This window comes from Callionymus lyra, chromosome 1 (genome assembly GCF_982586985.1).
Source record: "Callionymus lyra chromosome 1, fCalLyr1.hap1.1, whole genome shotgun sequence".
Classification (NCBI taxonomy): Eukaryota; Metazoa; Chordata; class Actinopteri; order Syngnathiformes; family Callionymidae; genus Callionymus; species Callionymus lyra.
Window position 1 is genome coordinate 38945164 of NC_141818.1, and position 21184 is coordinate 38966347.

The 21184-nt window shown below is 39.6% G+C and overlaps 3 protein-coding genes across 3 annotated transcripts; 2 read left to right on the plus strand and 1 right to left on the minus strand.

The window, feature by feature from the left end:
• Positions 1-51: 51 nt before the first annotated feature.
• Positions 52-11142, minus strand: glb1 (galactosidase, beta 1). The gene is made up of 16 exons (XM_087806836.1): positions 10798-11142; positions 10122-10291; positions 9836-9986; positions 8029-8089; positions 7872-7966; positions 7627-7807; positions 3589-3647; positions 3413-3534; positions 3135-3175; positions 2945-3057; positions 2277-2351; positions 2116-2205; positions 1940-2053; positions 1747-1878; positions 1447-1680; positions 52-583 (listed from the first exon to the last, which is right to left on the minus strand). Exons 1-16 carry the CDS (start codon positions 10858-10860, stop codon positions 329-331), a joined length of 1956 nt encoding a protein of 651 aa, XP_087662962.1. The 5' UTR covers positions 10861-11142; the 3' UTR covers positions 52-328.
• A 1860-nt stretch (positions 11143-13002) lies between these two features.
• ccdc86 (coiled-coil domain containing 86) lies at positions 13003-16726 on the plus strand. The gene is made up of 4 exons (XM_087783940.1): positions 13003-13603; positions 14934-15063; positions 15140-15214; positions 16399-16726. Exons 1-4 carry the CDS (start codon positions 13083-13085, stop codon positions 16564-16566), a joined length of 894 nt encoding a protein of 297 aa, XP_087640066.1. The 5' UTR covers positions 13003-13082; the 3' UTR covers positions 16567-16726.
• A 1403-nt stretch (positions 16727-18129) lies between these two features.
• On the plus strand, positions 18130-19858 carry LOC148089445 (uncharacterized). The gene is made up of 3 exons (XM_087783954.1): positions 18130-18351; positions 19048-19101; positions 19174-19858. Exons 1-3 carry the CDS (start codon positions 18231-18233, stop codon positions 19620-19622), a joined length of 624 nt encoding a protein of 207 aa, XP_087640080.1. The 5' UTR covers positions 18130-18230; the 3' UTR covers positions 19623-19858.
• The last annotated feature ends 1326 nt before the right edge of the window (positions 19859-21184 follow it).

The window sequence follows — 21184 nt, forward strand, 5'->3', positions numbered from 1 at the left end:
CCCTTCAAAATATCAGATATTTGAAACTTCATAAAATGATAAAAGACAGAATTAAGTAAAATAGTCATTTTATTTGAATATTTTCAACAGGATTTTTTACAGTAAAACAATGGCATATTCCCACAATTAATCCCTGATCAAAGCAGTACTTTCCCGACTCCTGAAAAAAGATTCAACACAGTGACTCTTTGACACACACAGTTAAAACGCACACAGATAAAATGAAAAAGATTCAGAGGCAAATAAATCACAGTGATCTCATGATGGCTTTTCTGATTGAGTGTTCTGGAGAAACCAGTGCACAGTGTGCACTATAACACAGTGTGCACTAGAACACGCTCATCTTTCTGAACCGTCTGCTCTGCTGGGTGAAGTCCGGGCTCACTGTTGCGTTCAACACAGGTGTGGCGGTGAACTCTACGACGCACGAACCAGAGCTGCACGGAGAACTCTCCAGCTCCAGGACCGTCACATTGTTGGGCGCGTCCGTGCTGAGGACGTTGGCGGGGACGAAGAGGGTCACCTGAGGACCCCTGGATGGCCAGTAGCGCCCGAGGTTGAAGCCGTTGATCCAAACCTGCCCCTGGAAAGAAAGATTCTTGGACTCAAAAAGAAGGAAAAAGAAACAAGGTTTCATCACACCTCAAGCAAGTGGGATAGTATTGGCAAAAACCTGTATTTAAAGATATATTACTATACTGTAGTAACAAAGATATAATTGTAGTATTGTCAATACTTGACTCAGGTGTTGCAGAATTTACAGACCAAGCGACTCTTGACGAAGTCGTAACTACTATCATTTGTTTTGAAACCAAAATATGTCCAAACATCAGCTTTAAAAGCTGTTGGAGTCGACCGTATCCTCTTGTCCCCAGTTATCGCCGGGATCTCTCAGAATTTAATTGTTCCTTTAGCTTTGGAGGACCTAATGACTAAGGCTAATGACTTTAAGAAACATCTTAAGACGTTTCTATTTGTTCAGGCTTTTCCTTGATTTTCTGTAACTCCTGTTGTATTATCAGTTTTATCTTGACCTTTAAAGTATATACTTTATTGAGTATTGTTTTGATTGTTTAAGCGCTTTGTGACCCTGGTCTGGAAAAGCACTATATAAATAAAAATTACTTACTTACTTAAGGATGCCATCTAGCGGCCAGAATTTTAATTGCAACACAAAAATGAACAAAGCCGGTAAATATATGCATGTTAATTGTTAAAAACTTTGATTTATTTTATACACATTTTATCAAAATATGAATCATAAAAACAACTAAGATAAAAATAAAATATGATTTTAAAGCCAAAACAAAAAAAATAAAGTGGTTTTTCTTCTTTGTTTTTCTTCTTTCAATACAGTGCTGTTGAATATCTCTTCAGGTTTACTGAATATTTATTTGCAAAGATCAAGTGTATCGATGTTTGACGTGAATCGTTAGAAATACTAACCTTTCTCCACTGAGGTAGCCTGATGTACGTGTCCAGAGGAAGATCCGGGATGCCACCAGGAATGGTAAACGTCCCTCCGTAGAACGTGGGCAGCGATAAATTAGAAGGGCTACGGTCGACCTCCGACCGGCTTTTCTTGAGCAGACCCTGATCGACGGCTTTATCCACGCTGAGACTGAACATCGTCCAACCACCGAGGACCTCTTTCCCTAAAGTCAGGTTGGTCACTAAACCCTGAGAGAATTAGGATTGAAAGGTCAGACCTGATGCTTCAACCTCAAAAGACAGATCAGTAAAAACCTTGAAATCGTTGATGTTTTTCCCGTAGTTGATCCGACCCAAGTTCTCCACCAGGAGGTCCAGTTCGCTTCCCTTCTTCCCCGTCACATTCACGACGAGGGCTTTGTCCCTCTCCAAAATCCCCATAGCAACCTGGAGAAGAAACCAGCCTGATGAACCTCTGAAAATTTCCAACCGGGGTTTTTCCACTCACCCCGTCCACGGACACATAGGCCCGGTCGTGGACGCCATTGAGCGGCGAGGAGAGAGGAGTCGGGGCGTCACAGTCGAAAGGCAGCGTGGTTCGGTAGAGCACGTAACCAAAGGACTGAAACAAACAAAGGCATTTTCTTTTAAATTAATAATAAATTCAAAAGTTTGAACTCTTACCTGGTTTAGATCCGTGAAGGTCAGAGGAAACTTGCTCTTCACAGGTCCGGAGTAGGACAGAACGTCCAACGCCTCCACCACGGTCTGAAGCTGTAACCATGTCGTGGATGTTTGATTAGAACGACTTCCAGGACAAGTTAGTGGTGAAAGTTTAAACCAACCTGCTTCATGTCCACTGCTGCATAAGCATATTTGGCCGTTGATGGTGGTATTGAGCCATCAGGTAATTTACGGTACTGCGCGTTGAGACGAGTAGTTGTTTAAGAAGGAAAAATAAGAGAAAGAATTGAACAAGAATGGTTTAATTTAACGTTTCAAGTGTTGAAGCCTTTATTATTTTTTAAATATTTTTTATTTTTTTCATATTTAATTATTTTTGGAATAATTGAATACTTTTTAATTTTCTTTTTTTTTTTTTTACACATTTTCCACACTGTTTGATATTGAAGTTCAAATATTAATAATAATAAAAAAAGTTTTCAAATTCAATATTGTTCAAGTAATTGTCTTTTAAATTCTATAAAAACATTGGTATAATAGTGCCACTTGACAATACTTAATTTAGAAGACTTCAAATTAAAAATAAACTTTATATACCTTATTATTATTGCGATTGGACGATCAAACTCTGTATAAAACAAAAACATTGATTTGGAAAATCTTCAAAAAAAAAAAAAAAAAAAATGTATTAACTATAAAATATAGATTGTAACCTCTGTTTTGCAAAGTATATCTACACAATCATCACTCGAAACAACACACACAGAAAGTTATTATGATTCATTAAAAAACAACTGTGTATAACTCGTTTAAAATGACATTTTGCTACCATTCGAATCACTTCTCTGATGGCGAAGTACTTCTCGGTGAGATCTCCGGCCTCTGTGAGCGGAGCGTCGTAGTCGTAGCTGGTCGGCTGTGGACTGAACGGTGAATTTGCTCCTGAAGGGGTTAAAAATATTAAAATAAATCAACATTCAAGTCCTTCGCTTTCCTTATGTTTGTGACGCCGTCCTCACCGTTCCAGTAGCCAAAGTTTGTGCCTCCAATAAACATGTACCTGAGGACGGAGCATCACAATAATTATTCTTTTTTACAAGTTTGGTGCGTCCCAGCTAGTTGGGACAAAGGGCAGGGGACACCCTGGATAGTTTTCCAGTCCATCACAAGGCTAAATTATAAACCAAAGAGGTGCGACCATGGAAGTATATCATCAGAATGGTTGAATTTGACATTTTAAATGTTTTTTTTTAACAATTTAATTAAATAATTTTTATATTGAAAGGTTAAAACTCACATGTTCACGTTCGCACCCTGTGCCAGCATCTGGTTCAGCGTCTTGACCACAGCGGCGGTGGAAACGACGGCGTGACGGGAGCCCCAGTGATCCAACCAGCCGGTGTAGTACTCGGAGTTGACCTGGAAATACAAGCGTTAGTAAGAAGAAGAGCAGCAGATGGTGGATTCTCTCACCAGAGGTCCGTGAGGCTCAGCGTGTCTCTGGACCGCAAAGGCCGACGATACATTGGAACCTGAGGCCACAAACAAATTGAGGATCAGGGGCCACAATATGCGACTGTCGTAAGGGGCCATCAAGCCAAAAAAAGAAGGGACAAATAAAAGGAGATTTAAACATTGTGTTGCCTCAAGGTCAAGGTGAACTGTTTTCGGGCCTTCGGGTCAACTTGACCCAGAAATAACAAGGTCAAGGTGAACTGTTTTCGGGCCTTCGGGTCAACTTGACCCAGAAATAACAAGGTCAAGGTGAACTGTTTTCGGGCCTTCGGGTCAACTTGACCCAGAAATAACAAGGTCAAGGTGAACTGTTTTCTGGCCTTCGGGTCAACTTGACCCAGAAAAAACAAGGTCAAGGTGAACTGTTTTCTGGCCTTCGGGTCAACTTGACCCAGAAATAACAAGGTCAAGGTGAACTGTTTTCGGGCCTTCGGGTCAACTTGACCCAGAAATAACAAGGTCAAGGTGAACGGTTTTCTGGCCTTCGGGTCAACTTGACCCAGAAATAACAAGGTCAAGGTGAACTGTTTTCGGGCCTTCAGGTCAACTTGACCCAGAAATAACAAGGTCAAGGTGAACTGTTTTCTGGCCTTCGGGTCAACTTGACCCAGAAATAACAAGGTCAAGGTGAACTGTTTTCGGGCCTTCGGGTCAACTTGACCCAGAAATAACAAGGTCAAGGTGAACGGTTTTCTGGCCTTCGGGTCAACTTGACCCAGAAATAACAAGGTCAAGGTGAACTGTTTTCGGGCCTTCGGGTCAACTTGACCCAGATAAAACAAGGTCAAGGTGAACTGTTTTCTGGCCTTCAGGTCAACTTGACCCAGAAATAACAAGGTCAAGGTGAACTGCTTTCGGGCCTTCGGGTCAACTTGACCCAGAAATAACAAGGTCAAGGTGAACTGTTTTCGGGACTTCGGGTCAACTTGACCCAGAAATAACGAGGTCAAGGTGAACTGTTTTCGGGCCTTCGGGTCAACTTGACCCAGAAATAACAAGGTCAAGGTGAACTGTTTTCGGGCCTTCGGGTCAACTTGACCCAGAAATAACAAGGTCAAGGTGAACTGTTTTCGGGCCTTCGGGTCAACTTGACCCAGAAATAACAAGGTCAAGGTGAACTGTTTTCTGGCCTTCGGGTCAACTTGACCCAGAAAAAACAAGGTCAAGGTGAACTGTTTTCTGGCCTTCGGGTCAACTTGACCCAGAAATAACAAGGTCAAGGTGAACTGTTTTCGGGCCTTCGGGTCAACTTGACCCAGAAATAACAAGGTCAAGGTGAACGGTTTTCTGGCCTTCGGGTCAACTTGACCCAGAAATAACAAGGTCAAGGTGAACTGTTTTCGGGCCTTCAGGTCAACTTGACCCAGAAATAACAAGGTCAAGGTGAACTGTTTTCTGGCCTTCGGGTCAACTTGACCCAGAAATAACAAGGTCAAGGTGAACTGTTTTCGGGCCTTCGGGTCAACTTGACCCAGAAATAACAAGGTCAAGGTGAACGGTTTTCTGGCCTTCGGGTCAACTTGACCCAGAAATAACAAGGTCAAGGTGAACTGTTTTCGGGCCTTCGGGTCAACTTGACCCAGATAAAACAAGGTCAAGGTGAACTGTTTTCTGGCCTTCAGGTCAACTTGACCCAGAAATAACAAGGTCAAGGTGAACTGCTTTCGGGCCTTCGGGTCAACTTGACCCAGAAATAACAAGGTCAAGGTGAACTGTTTTCGGGACTTCGGGTCAACTTGACCCAGAAATAACGAGGTCAAGGTGAACTGCTTTCGGGCCTTCGGGTCAACTTGACCCAGAAATAACAAGGTCAAGGTGAACTGTTTTCGGGCCTTCGGGTCAACTTGACCCAGAAATAACAAGGTCAAGGTGAACTGTTTTCGGGACTTCGGGTCAACTTGACCCAGAAATAACAAGGTCAAGGTGAACTGTTTTCGGGCCTTCGGGTCAACTTGACCCAGAAATAACAAGGTCAAGGTGAACTGTTTTCGGGCCTTTGGGTCAACTTGACCCAGAAATAACAAGGTCAAGGTGAACTGTTTTCGGGCCTTCGGGTCAACTTGACCCAGAAATAACAAGGTCAAGGTGAACTGTTTTCGGGACTTCGGGTCAACTTGACCCAGAAATAACAAAGTCAAGGTGAACTGTTTTCGGGCCTTCGGGTCAACTTGACCCAGAAATAACAAGGTCAAGGTGAACTGTTTTCGGGCCTTCGGGTCAACTTGACCCAGAAATAACAAGGTCAAGGTGAACTGTTTCGGGCCTTCGGGTCAACTTGACCCAGAAATAACAAGGTCAAGGTGAACTGTTTTCGGGCCTTCGGGTCAACTTGACCCAGAAATAACAAGGTCAAGGTGAACTGTTTTCGGGACTTCGGGTCAACTTGACCCAGAAATAACAAGGTCAAGGTGAACTGTTTTCGGGCCTTCGGGTCAACTTGACCCAGAAATAACAAGGTCAAGGTGAACTGTTTTCGGGCCTTCGGGTCAACTTGACCCAGAAATAACAAGGTCAAGGTGAACTGTTTTCGGGCCAACTTGACCCAGAAATAACAAGGTCAAGGTGAACTGTTTTCGGGCCTTCGGGTCAACTTGACCCAGAAATAACAAGGTCAAGGTGAACTGTTTTCGGGCCTTCAGGTCAACTTGACCCAGAAATAACAAGGTCAAGGTGAACTGTTTTCGGGCCTTCGGGTCAACTTGACCCAGAAATAACAAGGTCAAGGTGAACTGTTTTCGGGCCAACTTGACCCAGAAATAACAAGGTCAAGGTGAACTGTTTTCGGGCCTTCGGGTCAACTTGACCCAGAAATAACAAGGTCAAGGTGAACTGTTTTCGGGCCTTCAGGTCAACTTGACCCAGAAATAACAAGGTCAAGGTGAACTGTTTTCGGGCCTTCGGGTCAACTTGACCCAGAAATAACAAGGTCAAGGTGAACTGTTTTCGGGCCTTCGGGTCAACTTGACCCAGAAATAACAAGGTCAAGGTGAACTGTTTTCGGGCCTTCGGGTCAACTTGACCCAGAAATAACAAGGTCAAGGTGAACTGTTTTCAGGCCAACTTGACCCAGAAATAACAAGGTCAAGGTGAACTGTTTTCGGGCCTTCGGGTCAACTTGACCCAGAAATAACAAGGTCAAGGTGAACTGTTTTCGGGCCTTCAGGTCAACTTGACCCAGAAATAACAAGGTCAAGGTGAACTGTTTTCGGGCCTTCGGGTCAACTTGACCCAGAAATAACAAGGTCAAGGTGAACTGTTTTCGGGCCTTCGGGTCAACTTGACCCAGAAATAACAAGGTCAAGGTGAACTGTTTTCGGGCCTTCGGGTCAACTTGACCCAGAAATAACAAGGTCAAGGTGAACTGTTTTCGGGCCTTCGGGTCAACTTGACCCAGAAATAACAAGGTCAAGGTGAACTATTTGCGGGCCTTCGGGGTCAACTTGACCCAGAAATAACAAGGTCAAGGTGAACTGTTTTCGGGCCTTCGGGTCAACTTGACCCAGAAATAACAAGGTCAAGGTGAACTGTTTTCGGGCCTTCAGGTCAACTTGACCCAGAAATAACAAGGTCAAGGTGAACGGTTTTCTGGCCTTCGGGTCAACTTGACCCAGAAATAACAAGGTCAAGGTGAACTGTTTTCGGGCCTTCGGGTCAACTTGACCCAGTAGTTTTTGTAACAAAACAAAATCTAATGCAAAAGATGAAAGAAGTTATAAAATGACATCATACAATAAATGTAAATAAGCTATTTTATTGCGTAATATTTCATTTTAAAAGTCACTGAGAAATATGCTTTGAAACTGTTTTCAAATGTATTCTAAATAAAAAAAGGAAAGAAAAAACTGGGATATTTAAATGACTTAAATGATAAAATAGTTTTCCATCGAAAACATTCAAAGATGAGTTTTATAGTTTTACTATGACATCACGAGGGCCGCATTAACCATAGCAACCAAAAAGAGTTGTCAGTTATTCTAGCGGACTAGCGCCACCTACCCGCTCCAAAGTCCACGGTCGTATAAAGCCCCTGAATGGAGCCACACTTAAGGAAGCCGAGGCCGGCGCCGTCGGTGGTGAACAGAACCACGTCGTCGCCCAGGTGGCTTCGAAACAGACCGGAGAGATGACGCATGTAGTTGTAGTCGCAAGCAAAGTAGCTGCCGTACTCGTTCTCCACCTGCCGACGGTGGTGAGCGTTAGAAGACTCGGTCACTGGTGACGGGTTTTGGTTGGAGTCACACCTGGACCATGATGATGGGACCTCCGTTCTGGTAGAGGAGCGGCTTCATCATAGGGAGGAACTTTCCCATCCATTTGTCTACAGCGGCGATGTAGTCTGAAAGTAAAAGAAACACCGACTCCAGTGACTCGGGAGCTTGTGCGGCTTTCGTTGCTTACCCGGGTCAGAAGACCTGAGGACGATGTCTTTCTTCTGAAGCAGCCACGCTGGAAGCCCCCCCTCGAAGACACACACATGCAGCGTCAGTGTCGGCTTTTAATCCATTTATTTTTGTTTTATTGAAGCAGATCAGTTGATCTTTGAACCTAAATATTTGTCATTTAACCAATTTGTCCTGGACCGGCAGTATTGTGACTCAGAGATATGGATATTATTTATTTTTTGTTAATTTGAAAGATGTTTTACTTCAGAGAAAATAATGCCAACATGCGTCATGTTCAGTGGTGCTAATAAAGTTGGGTATTGTAAACCTTCATTCAACTCATCATTAGGGGTGTTTATTGACAAGAAACGGGTGATACTGTAGTAACAAGGATATATTTGTAGTATTGTCGGGTACTTGTCGTAACAAACATCAGCTTTAAAATTGGCTGGAGTCAACTGTATCGGGGATTTCATTGTTCATTTAGCTGCGGAGGATGTAGTGACCGCTGCCATCTAGTGGGCGGAGGTTTAATTGCCTCAGTGATCACTGGGATCTCGCGGGATTTCATTTTTCCTTTAGCTGTGTGTGTGTACTTTGAAAAGCTATTTAAAAAAAAAAAGATCATTTGGCAATACCTGTTTTCTAATATTACTCTTTATTTAATTTATAAGCTTTTAAAGACAACATTTTTAAGGTTTGATTTTTTTACTTTTATATTAAGGTAGAAACAAAGTTGGTATATTAGAGAACACTTTCTTAAAAAGGCTTCCTGTACATAACTATTTAACACTTTAAACGTGTTTGCAATTCAACACAGCGACTACTTTAATGCAACATTTAAACTAGTTATACAGCTTGGAGCAAAGATTCCAACAAGGAAGTACTTACACATTGTCCAAAACTGATAACAAGGATATATTTGTAGTATTGTCGAGTACTTGTCGTAACAAACATCAGCTTTAAAATTGGCAGGAGTCAACTGTATCCTCTCGCCCTCAGTAATCACTGGGATCTCGCGGGATTTCATTGTTCATTTAGCTGCGGAGGACGTAGTGACCGCTGCCATCTAGTGGGCGGAGGTTTAATTGCCTCAGTAATCACTGGGATCTCACGGGATTTCATTTTTCCTTTAGCTGTGCGTGTGTACTTTGAAAAGCTATTAAAAAAAATATATCATTTGGCAATACCTGTTTTCTAATATTACTCTTTATTTAATTTATAAGCTTTTAAAGACAACATTTTTAAGGTTTGATTTTTTTACCTTTATATTAAGGTAGAAACAAAGTTGGTATATTAGAGAACACTTTCTTAAAAAGGCTTCCTGTACATAACTATTTAACACTATAAACGTGTTTGCAATTCAACACAGCGACTACTTTAATGCAACATTTAAACTAGTTATACAGCTTGGAGCAAAGATTCCAACAAGGAAGTACTTACACATTGTCCAAAACTGATAACAAGGATATATTTGTAGTATTGTCGAGTACTTGTCGTAACAAACATCAGCTTTAACAGTGGCTGGAGTCAACTGTATCCTCTCGCCCTCAGTAATCACTGGGATCTCGCGGGATTTCATTGTTCATTTAGCTGCGGAGGACGTAGTGACCGCTGCCATCTAGTGGGCGGAGGTTTAATTGCAACACAAAATGTTTTTTTTATATAAGGAAGTAAGTAATGTAAAATTTTGAAACGTAAACCACAAGTATATTGATAATTAAATGTGATTAGACCAAAAAAATATCTGTTATATATCGATAAGGTATCAAGAAATTGTGATATTTAAGTGTATTGACTTCTCCCCCCACACGTCCACTCACCATGTCCCACTCCGCACAGATATACGGGCCTGGGCGAAGAATGACCAGCAGCCCGATGTCCTGAGCGAGCTGAAGGAAGTGTGTTATGTCTCGGTCTCCCGTGAAATCGTAGCCGTCTCGAACCTCCTCGTGGAAGTTCCAGGGAACGTACCTGTTATGAAAGAAACCGTAATCACTCAAGAAGTAGTCAATGTCGAAACTATATGAAGCACATGTTTGGTAAGAAAAAGGTTAATGACTTTATCATTAAATAGTGTTAGTTAGTGGATGATGGTGAGAGACGTACGTCTGAACAGCGTTCAGTCCTGCCATGTACATCTTGAGCAGACGGTCTTTCCAGTAGATTCTGGGGATACGGCTGTAATGGATGCTTCCGGATATGTAGCGGAACTCCTCGCCATCTTTCCGAAAACAGTCTTTTTGGTAATCCACCGTGAATGTAGGGGGATCACTGAGCTGCGAGACAACAGAACATGAACATCTTATGTCTTGTGACTCAACGATGTTACAATCGACGTTTCAGGCGGTGCTTGGACAGTGTTTGGTTAAAGGTTGTTTTTAACTGGTCGAGGAAGACCATCTGATGTTTAGTGTGAAAAAAGGTAATGAAAAAATAGGTACTTTTTAAAAGCTATTTAAAAAAAAGACAACTTGACAATTTCCTGTTTCCTAATATTACGCTTTATTTAATCTATAAGCTTTTAAATACAACCTGTTTAAGGTTTGATTTTGTAACTTTTATATTAAGGTAGAAACAAAGTTGGTATATTAAGAAACACTTTCTTAAGAAGGCTTCCTGTACATAACTACTTATGGTGGTTTGTAACTATAAACCACCTCATTTATTTGGTATTATTTTAACACTTTAAACGTTTTTGCAATTCAACACAGCGACTACTTTAATGCAACATTTAAACTAGTTATACAGCTTGCAGCAAAGATTCCAACAAGGAAGTACTTACACATTGTCCAAAAAAGAACGGCAGGAAAAGAAGGATTTTATATCTAGTCGTAAGTGAAAGCATTTCCAGTCTTCAGTGGTCTTTAGAGCTAAAAACGTTACATTTAACAGATGCAAGAAGTGTTTGTTTGGAACGTCTGCGCGACAGTGGTATCACGTGATGCGGAAGTAAAGTCAGGTGACCGGTTGTTTTTTTTGCTTTATGTTTTTTTTCTTGTTCGCATTTCCTTATCGATTATTATTTATTTCTTGTCTTTATCGGTTTTTGTTTCAAAAGAAAGCAAATAATTCAAAATAAATTTTAAAACGTGTACGTTTCTTTAACGGTATTTTTCTCATTTATTTATGTTTTAATTTTCTCATTTATGCACTTGTTAAAAATATCATACGTTATTTAATCCAAATGCAGAAAATTAACAATATGTTTTGTAAAAATCAAATAAGATAAGCAAATCAAATTCATAGACAGTGATAGAAATCTTTTTTTTTTTTTAAATGTGTGGCCAAAAGTACGTTGTTGCTAAAAAAAAATTGTTTTATTGTGTTTTTAAAGTGGCGTTATTATATCGTAATTCAAACATTAAAAACATCAGCAAGTATGCTTAAATTAATATATATTAGATCATAAATGCTTTGAACACAAAGTCACACACATTGGCAATTAATGTACTAGTGTAAATGTTCAATTAAAAGTAACAACCTGTGTAAGTGAGAAACATTTAAAACGAATATTCAACATTTTTGTGTGTTTTCAAATCATTCATTTTGACGAGGAAGTTCCAAGTGTTCCAGGAAGACTTCATCATTAACATATATACTGTATATAATATTTCAAACTGTATAGGCAATACATATATACAATTACAAATGGGTGTAAAAAGGTCATTTTTTTAATTCATGTTTTTATTTTGCTTTGCACATGTTTATGCTGAGAATAACATGTATAATTAATATATTATATTTGTGCTGTACAGTAAGGGCAGAATGTAATCAAACAAACATTATCAAGCACTATTGCCTTGAGAATATTGTGGAGTTTATCAGTCAGCTGGGTACTTCCTTTACAGGACATCTGAACATTGGTGTCATCGTGGAGAAGGCTCAGAAGGAGATGTACTTCCTGCGTCAAATTCCACCTCACACGGTCGATGCAGGTGCAGTTTTTAACTGCAATTGTGGAGTCTATCACCAGCTCCTCCATCACCGTTTGGTACTCTGCTGCGAGAGTAACAGACAAGAACAGAATGCACTGGCGTTCTGCCCTCTTCCATCTCTGCAGGAACTGTACATCACCAGAACATGGAGGCGTGCAGACAGATTTGCAGCTGCCCCCATTCACTTGGGACACCCCCTGTTTCAAATGCTCCCGCCCGGCAGGAGACCAGAACGTCACAAATCAAGAACTCTTTATACCTGTCTGCGGTCCGGATCGTGTATATAATTTAATTCAATTTATGTATTTTACCTAAGTTAATTATTCATTAATGAATGTCTATTATTTTATTTCAAATGAATGTATTTTATTAATCCCTTTTTCATTTATATTTATATTATTAAATTCGTTCCACCACAAAAAAAACATTTCTGTGCTTACAATACTGGCAATACAATTGTATGATTCGGATATTATTTACTGAACTTTATGAATAAATTGGGGCCTCTTAAAACTTTTCACTGGCTTCCAGTTTCTTTTAAGATCAACTTTAAAATTCTGGTTCTTACTTTCAGATCTATTCATGGTCAGGCTCCTCCTTACATCACTGATCTGATCCAGCCTTACACCCCAGCTCCGGTTCTGAGGTCTGTGGATCAGAATCTACTGATGGTTCCTCGCACACGGTTCAGGACCAGAGGAGAGAAATACTTCCAGGCTGTTGCTCCTAAGCTTTGGAACGATCTTCCTCTCACTCTGTGTTTGATGATCTACCGACTCCTTCAAGAAACATCTTAAGACATTTTTTATTTGTTATTTCCTTGATTTTCTGGAACTCCTGTTGTGTTATCGGTTTTATCTTGACCTGTAAAGTATATACTTTATTGAATATTGTTTTGATTGTTTAAGCGCTTTGTGACCCTGGTCTGGAAAAGCGCTATACAAATAAAAATTATTTACTTACTCTTTTTACAACGGTAATGTGTCCTCCTATCCAGTGGATGGCGCTGCCAGGACGGCTAGTTTTTGTTTACATCCGTTCATAGGCGGAAATACTCTTCTGTCTCACTTGCAGTCGTCCACACGTGGGTTACAGTAATTCATTAAATGAGCTAAAAAATCCTTCAGAAAAAATGTCGCGACGGTCTAGATCTGCTGTGGCAGAAGAGGTTTCTGAGCCGGTCCAGGAAGTGGAGGAGACCAGGCGGACGCGCAGTGGCCGCCGAGTACGACCTCCGGCTGGGCTGCAGGTTCCTGAGGTAGCGGTGAGGACTCCGAGCCGGAGAACCAGTAGTTCCGTCATCCAGGAGAGCAAAGAAGAAGAGGAAGATGAGGACGTCAGGATGGACGAGGGTTCGGAGCGCGTTGAACCAGAACCGATAGATTTAAAGGCAGTTAAAGAGGAGGGAGAGGAGTCTTCTCCGGTGGAGACACTTCCATCTGCCCCGGTGGAGACACTTCCATCGGCCCCGGTGGAGACGGCTCCAGTCGCCGCGTTGGAGACTGTGCCAGCCGGCCTGGTAAAGACCCCGAGCACGGACTCTGAAACCAAACCCAAAAAGAAGGCTCGTGTGGAAAAGGTGACGCCAGGCCCGGTGATCCCTCTTGGAAAACCTAAGTCAGGAAGAGTGTGGAAGGACCGCAACAAGAAGAGGTGATGACTAATAATAATAATAATAATAATGCAATACTTGAAAACGTTAGTTAAAGTATTTACAGCCAAGCTCATAGTAATATATTATAATTCTATCTTATATAGTAGTAGTAAAGCTCATAAATAAAATACAAGATGAACAAAGTTGTTGTAGCAGGATTTCCATTGATCCTTAAAAACACAGCAAAAGGGTTGCAGGTTCAACTCCCTGGTAAAAAGGGAGAGAATCTGGGGAGATTGTATGCAAGTGATTATTACTTGTAAAGCGCTTGTCTCTGACCAGGGTCACAAAGCGCTTAAACAAGAATTCTGGGCCGCTCTAGTAGAAGAACTCACATTTCTCCGATCCTTAAAACTTTTCACTGGCTGCCAGTTTCTTTCAGGATCAACTTTAAAATTCTGGTTCTTACTTTCAGATCTATTCATGGTCAGACCTTACATCAGTGATCTGATCAAGCCTTACACCCCAGCTCGGGCTCTGAGGTCTTTTGATCAGAATCTACTGATGGTTCCTGAACACGCTTCCTGACCAGAGGATAGAAATCCTTCCAGACTGTTGCTCCTAAGCTTTGGAACGATCTTCCTCTTGATTGTTAAAGCTCTTTAAAAATAACCATTACTTTCTTACTTACTTAAACAATCAAAACAGTTAAAATACATGCTTCAAAAGGTCAAGACAACATGGAGTCAAACAAAGCAGCCCCAAGAAAATTGAGAAAAAAGCATAAATAAAAATGTCTTAAGATGTTTCTTGAAGGAGTCAGTAGATCATCAAACACAGAGAGAGAGGAAGATCGTTCTAAAGCTTAGGATCAACAGCCTGGATAGATTTTTCTCTCCTCTGGCCCCTGTGTTTTGTTGTTTTACTCTCGGTACTCCGGTTTCCTCCCATGGTACGAACATGATTTGTGGAGTTCTGCTCAAGACGCCTCCAGCCGCCCCGGTGACCCCCACAAAAGAATAGGCAGTAGAAATGTCTTAAATTAAAAATCTCTTTATTGGTAATATAGTAACGAAGCAACCTGGCATCGATGTGGTGCTTTATTCATGCATTTACTAATTTAAATATATTTCAAACTGAAAGATCTTAAAGTCCTGATGGTAACTGGCCTTACACTGTAGGAACCCCGTTTAGACAAGTGGATTTACAAATGTGAGATGGAGCTAGTTAAATGAAGGTAGTTATTATTAAGCTAGTTCACAACAACACAACTTGTCAGTGGTTTATCGTTTTTAAACTATTAACTGAGCTTTGGATGCTTCAAAATAAAGCAAGTTTAAAGATCCCAGTGGGTCTTTCTCTAACATTTCCATCTCTTTATGCCTCCAGGTTTTCCACGCTGGTCAGAGACAAACAGCTTTGCACATCTTGGGAAAAGAAGATGCAGGCGAGGAGGGACAAGGACTTGTTGAAGAAGTACTCTTCGCAGCTAAAGGCAGAGAAGGACCGACAGAAGGAAGTCAGTGGACGGAAAAAAAGAAAAAAGAGAATTGTTGTGCACTCCCATTTTTTAATCCTTGTTGTTGCATCGACAGGAAAAGAGGAAAAGGAGAGAACACACCTTGAAGCGGAGAGCTGAGAACGAACGCAAGGCAGAGATTGTTCAAGTGGTAAATATGTTTCCATGTTCACCTCGAATACAATGCTGATTAAAATGGGATTAAAACGTAGCCAACCGATTGGTTGGTACACACAGCAGCTATCTTAGTGGCTTATCTTAACCAACGCCCTGCGCTCAACAGAGCTCTTGACGCTATATACTAAGGTATGTGAGTCTCTCAAGTGAAGCTTTCATTGAGGTCACGAGTGACGCTTTCTGGAAGATTTTTTTACATTCTTGATACAATAAACACGACGCAGCCATTTTGAAGAGGGCATGTCAAATCTATCAATGACATGACGGTAACAAGAGGGTTGGTCCTGTAAATACCAGCTCTATGTCACTTCAATTAGTTACAAAAGGCCTTTTGTACCTTAAACCAATTTGAGGGTTTGGTTTCTGTATTTTTCTTTGTTTCATTTAACTTAAAACCCAATTGAATTTAATTAGACATTAATTTGGCATTTAAATTAAAGTTTTAAAAATCATATAATGCTTTTCCTTTTTTTTTTCTTTAAATCCAATATAGTCATAAAAAATATTCCCCAATAACAAAGTAAAGCTCAGTAGAAACTTTACTTAAAAGCAAGTGAAATACTTACCAGTTGTTTTTTTTTTTTAAAAAAAGAAAGAATTGAAAGACAATAAAATGCCCAGCATCAAGTTAAAACAAGTTTAATAAAATTATCTAGAAAATATTTGGTCAACGTTTTATTGATTTAGAATTTGGTCAAACTACGAGCATTGGGTTGGGGACGTTTTTTGACAATGTGGTATAGGTTATAAAAAAGTGGTGTTTATTGGGAAGAAACTGAAACTGGCGGTACTATCACAATACATGGGTAGCGATATATAGAGAAACTGTTTTGTATCTATTTGTAGTATTCCCCAAAGTACTTTCCTTTGGTGTTTACAGACCACATGACTCTTAATGAAGTTGTAAATGAATTAATTAGTTTTTTTAACCATATGTCCAAACATCAGCTTTAAAAGCTGCTGGAGTCGACTGTATCCTCTCGTCCTCAGTCATCACTGGGATCTTGAGGTATTTTATTTAGCTTTAAAGGCCGTAATGACTGATTCCATCTAGTGGACGGAAGTTAAATTGTAGTTTTGTCAAGGGAGAGTAACACTTGTTATTCTGTGTTTGTTAAGCATGAAAAGAGAACATTTGGTTGATCAATGTTTCCATAGATCAAGAACACGTCCAAGATCAAGAGGATGAAGAAGAAGCACCTGAGGAAGATTGAGAAGAGAGACACTCTGGCTATGGTGCAAAAATCCAGCAGCCAGAATCCATCAGCCAAACAAAGCAAAAGTAAGAACCAGAAGACCACAGTACCGGGCCCTGATTCTACCTGAAGACCCCGTCGGCTGACGTTCGGTTTTCTCACAAAGAGATGTTTCGTGATGATACTTTCTCCGTTGATCCGACATTGATGTGCCTCGTTATGAATGGTTTTCAATAAATACTATTAAAAAAAAAACGTTTTGTTCCTTAATTTCCAGGAACTAAAAATCACACCTAGTTGTTTTGTAGTTATTGGCGTTCCTCATGTAACCAAACCCTTAATTTGATATAATATGTTGACATAATATTATTTTTATTATTAAACATACTACTTTAATTGGACAGCAGAGCTGAGGTTTGTCCATCGCCACACCTAAAACTGACTGGCACCAAGAGTTGAGTCAAAGACGAGTTTTCCAGGACAATGATGACGCTGATGGATACGTAAAACGTCAACAGTGAAACTCGGTAAATCCCCAGAAGAGTTTCAAACATTCCGCTCAACATGCCATTGGTAACGCAAGAGAACTCATGATCCATTGCGCAACTCTCATATCACTCACACACTTATCATGACATCATTTCTGATGTCTAAAGAAAGCATGGTTATGAGGCTGAGTTTGGAAATCTAAGCAATAAATAAATAAATGGAAAAAAGATTGCTATATTTGTAGTATTGTCGAGTACTTGACTCTGGTGTTGCAGAATGTACAGACCACATGACTCTTGACAGTAGTAACTGATTTTAATTTGTTTTGAAATCCAAACTATATCCAATCATCAGCTTTAAAAGCTGCTGGAGTCGACTGTATCCTCTCGTCCTCAGTCATCATCCAGATCTTTTGGGAAATCATTGTTACTTTAGCTGTATCCTGAAATATAAACCATAAAATAACCTAAATTAAATCAAATATAATTTGAAAGAAAAATGTACATATTTAACAAAATGGATATAGTTGAGTATCGATACGGTATGGGGAGAAAAAAGGGCAATAATTAAATGTATTGAGGTTTTCTTAAACACCATTGTTTACGGTCGTCCTCGGTCCTTAGGTCTATGTATCACCTGTGAAAAAAAAAGCGAAGCCAAAAGACAAAGCTTTCCATTTACTGTATGTTTTGTGACCAAAAGAACAAGATCAAGGATACAAGTGTTCCAAATGTCTGGACTCATTCAGGAGCGACCCAAAGTAGAACCAATAATCCACCACCTGCAGAGAATTATGTTGAGCTCGGGTTACTTTTTAGGATGCCTTGTGGAAGCCTCCTTTAGGAGGTGTTCCCAGAAACTTGGGGGACAGACCCAGGACACCAGGTCCCGCAAGGGCTGAAAGAGATTTCTGGGGAGAGGAAAGTCTTCAATTTAATAAGGAGTTCTAATCCAACATAAACGGGACTAAAAGGACAGTTTCTAAGACGGAAGGGATGGAGAGAGATTAGAAAAGTGTTGGGACTGAGGTGAAAAGCAGTGAGGGTTGTTGAGGGACACATAGATGGATGGCGTCATGCACTTGTGACCTGGTTGAAGAACTGGGTAGATAAGTCCCGAAACAAAAGAAAGCATTTCTCTGGAAAACACCCAAAAGTGGCAGAGCAGCTTCGGCTTCCATTAGTCAGTTAGGCACACACTGACTGTCATTGTGCCACCACCTGTCACCTCCTGTTTGCTTTGTATCGGAAGAATAATTAGGAGCCAAGAGAACGTTATAAAATCCAGCTGACTCTTCATAAAGGAATGAAGCCGGATTTCTTTCTAGGTGTAACGGAGAATATAAAAGCCCAGGTGAGTCCAGGGTGTCAGTCAGAGGAGACGACAGCAGGACAACATCAACAGGACCTTATACCAACAACAACAGGTCAGTTTGCTCAGCTTTTAACACTTAAAAATATACTTTACAACAGTCGCTCTTGGCTTTAAATAAAATATATTTGTATTTATTTATCTATCACTAAAATAAAAAGTGACAAACATTATGTTGCGAGGCCACAAATGACATAATTCATTGTTAATGTACATATTTTCTGAAATTTTAAATACTTTCTTTAATTAACTTTCATTGTGAACACTTAAATAATATAGGATTGTTTAAGAAAATATAAGTTATACTTATATTCCTTGATTAAACATGTGTTTTTCTGTATAACCCTTCTATTCATAAATGTTTAAGAAAAACAGCACTGTTATTTAGAATTTCTGTATGTTCTCATTTCAAAATACTAACTGAATGATCAATAAATATATATATATATATATCTTTTTCTTCAACCAATTGTATCTACTCTAAAAATAATGCAAAACCTAAAATTCAGTCCCAACTACTAGTCGTTTTGCAAGAGAAAGATCGAAAGCAAAGAAACATGGGAACAAAATAATATATTTATAATATTTATAATATATTATTTTTTTATTATGAATAGTCGTTTAGTATAACTTTTTATCAAGTCAGTTTTGGTAGCTAACCAAATATTCATCTTTGAGTCAAACTAGTTATTTCCTGTAAATAATTAAATAAATTGTGTGACCGGATTTTTTTTCTTTTCTTTTTTTTCAGACACAACAAGAAAAATGCTTCTTTCACTTCTCCTGGTCCATCTCCTGGTCATTGGTAAGTACCTCTTTTATCCCGGCACACCAAAGTAACATGACTTTTAAAATCATGTTTCGTATCATCCATCAGCGTTGTCAGTGAAAGAGACACCAGCTGCCACGACAAAAGCCGCCGCCACCACAGCCAAAGCCGCCGCCGCCACCACGGCCAAAGCCGCCGCCGCCACCACGGCCAAAGCCGCCGCCGCCGCCACCACAGCCAAAGCCGCCGCCGCCACCACGGCCAAAGCCGCCGCCGCCGCCACCACAGCTAAAGCTGCAGCCTCGACGGCAAAGAAACCAGCGTCGACCGCAAAGAAACCAGCATCAACTGCAAAGAAACCAGCATCAACTGCAAAGAAACCAGCATCAACAGCAAAAGCTACAGTGGCAAAGACCACGGCCAAGGTCGTGGCAAACGCCACATCTGCGACCAACGGCACCAGCAACGCTGCCGCCACCACACATGCTAGCATCGTGAACTTTGGCGGCCTGGTCCTGTGTCACATCAGCATCGTGCTTTTTTCATACATCATGTGAACAAATATGGACTCCTGGTGCAGTCACTGAAGTTATTTATGTTTAAAACAAATGGTGATAAAATGAAACTGCGTGGACGGGTTACCAAAAACCCAAATGATACAAAGTGTTATTCTATCAATTCATTGCACAACAAACTGTATTTTACAAAGCGTGCTTCACTTGTTGTTAACCGTCTATAATAGATAACATGAAAGATGTTGAAGCTTTTTAATAAAGTATGGCACTAACTACAATCGACTGTTTTGTTTTGCTTAACTTGATAATTGTCTTCATAAATATCTCCCTTTTTTAAGTCTCCACCTGTCGATCAAATGTAAAAACAGCTTTATATCTGGAAATGATCACATCAAAAATGAGCTAAAATTAGTTGTTTCAAATACAAAACAAGTGTTCAAGCTAAAAAAAACAAGTGAGGAATATATCCACGATCAATGAAAAGTTACGATATGTGTTTATTTCTTGGTCTGAGTTTTCTATTTATTATAATATATGCAAAAATCGAATCCAATGTAGCACTTAGCATGGAGCTAAGATGTCAAGATGACAAAACACACAAAATATCTATATTTTTGGCATCATCTTACTGGATATATTTGTTGGCTTGTTTTTGTCGAATTTTTCTGTTGGTGGTGTCTGAGGAACTGCTTTGTATATTTTAAGATAGTTTTTATTTTATTTTGTATTATCTCTTCTATTATTCTTTTTTCCCTGCACTTTATTTATTTATTTTTTTTCTCTCAACTATGCTGTTGTAAAAGTGTGTTTCCCCTCTGGGGATGAATAAAGAGTTTCTATTCTATTCTATTCTAATATAACTGAACAATTCTTTAACTGTAACTAAAAATATTATAAATAATACATTTGATACATGCAAATGTCTATTGTTATAACATAGCTAGCGTGTTGCTGTGTTAGCTGCCATGCTAAAAACAATAGCACACGTTATCGTTCACTGCAGACAATTGTAAATATATAAATATATTCATTTTATAAATCTTTTTTCTCTAATAGCTTCGGCGTTTTGTTTTGCTTACCTTTTGTCTACAATTGTCTTGAATAGTATCTCCTTTCCGTAAGTCACCAGGTATCTATCGAAAACAGCTTTATATCTGTAAATGATAACATCAAAATTAGCAAGTAGCTTAGCTTTAGCTTATCTCAGATTGTTCACAAACAACGCAAAGAAAATATTCAAACAAAAGCAAAAGTGAGCAATAAAAAGTTACAATAAACACAAAGGAAATATATATTTTATGCATCATTTAACTGGCTATAACTGAACAGTTGTTTAAATAAATTGAATGCATTACAATAACGCTGAAGCATCACCTAAATATGGAATTAACTTTAATATATGCACTTTTGTTTTAACATTAGCATGATGTTATGCTAGCTGTCATGTTAATACACTAACGTTCAGTGAATATATCATTTTAATAAATAGTTTTCTTGTTTTAACTATTCAATTTGTCATCGTAAAAACCTTAAACACTATACTAAAATAATCTAAAATATCTATCTATCCATCTATCCATCCAACGGATTGACTTGGAACTTCA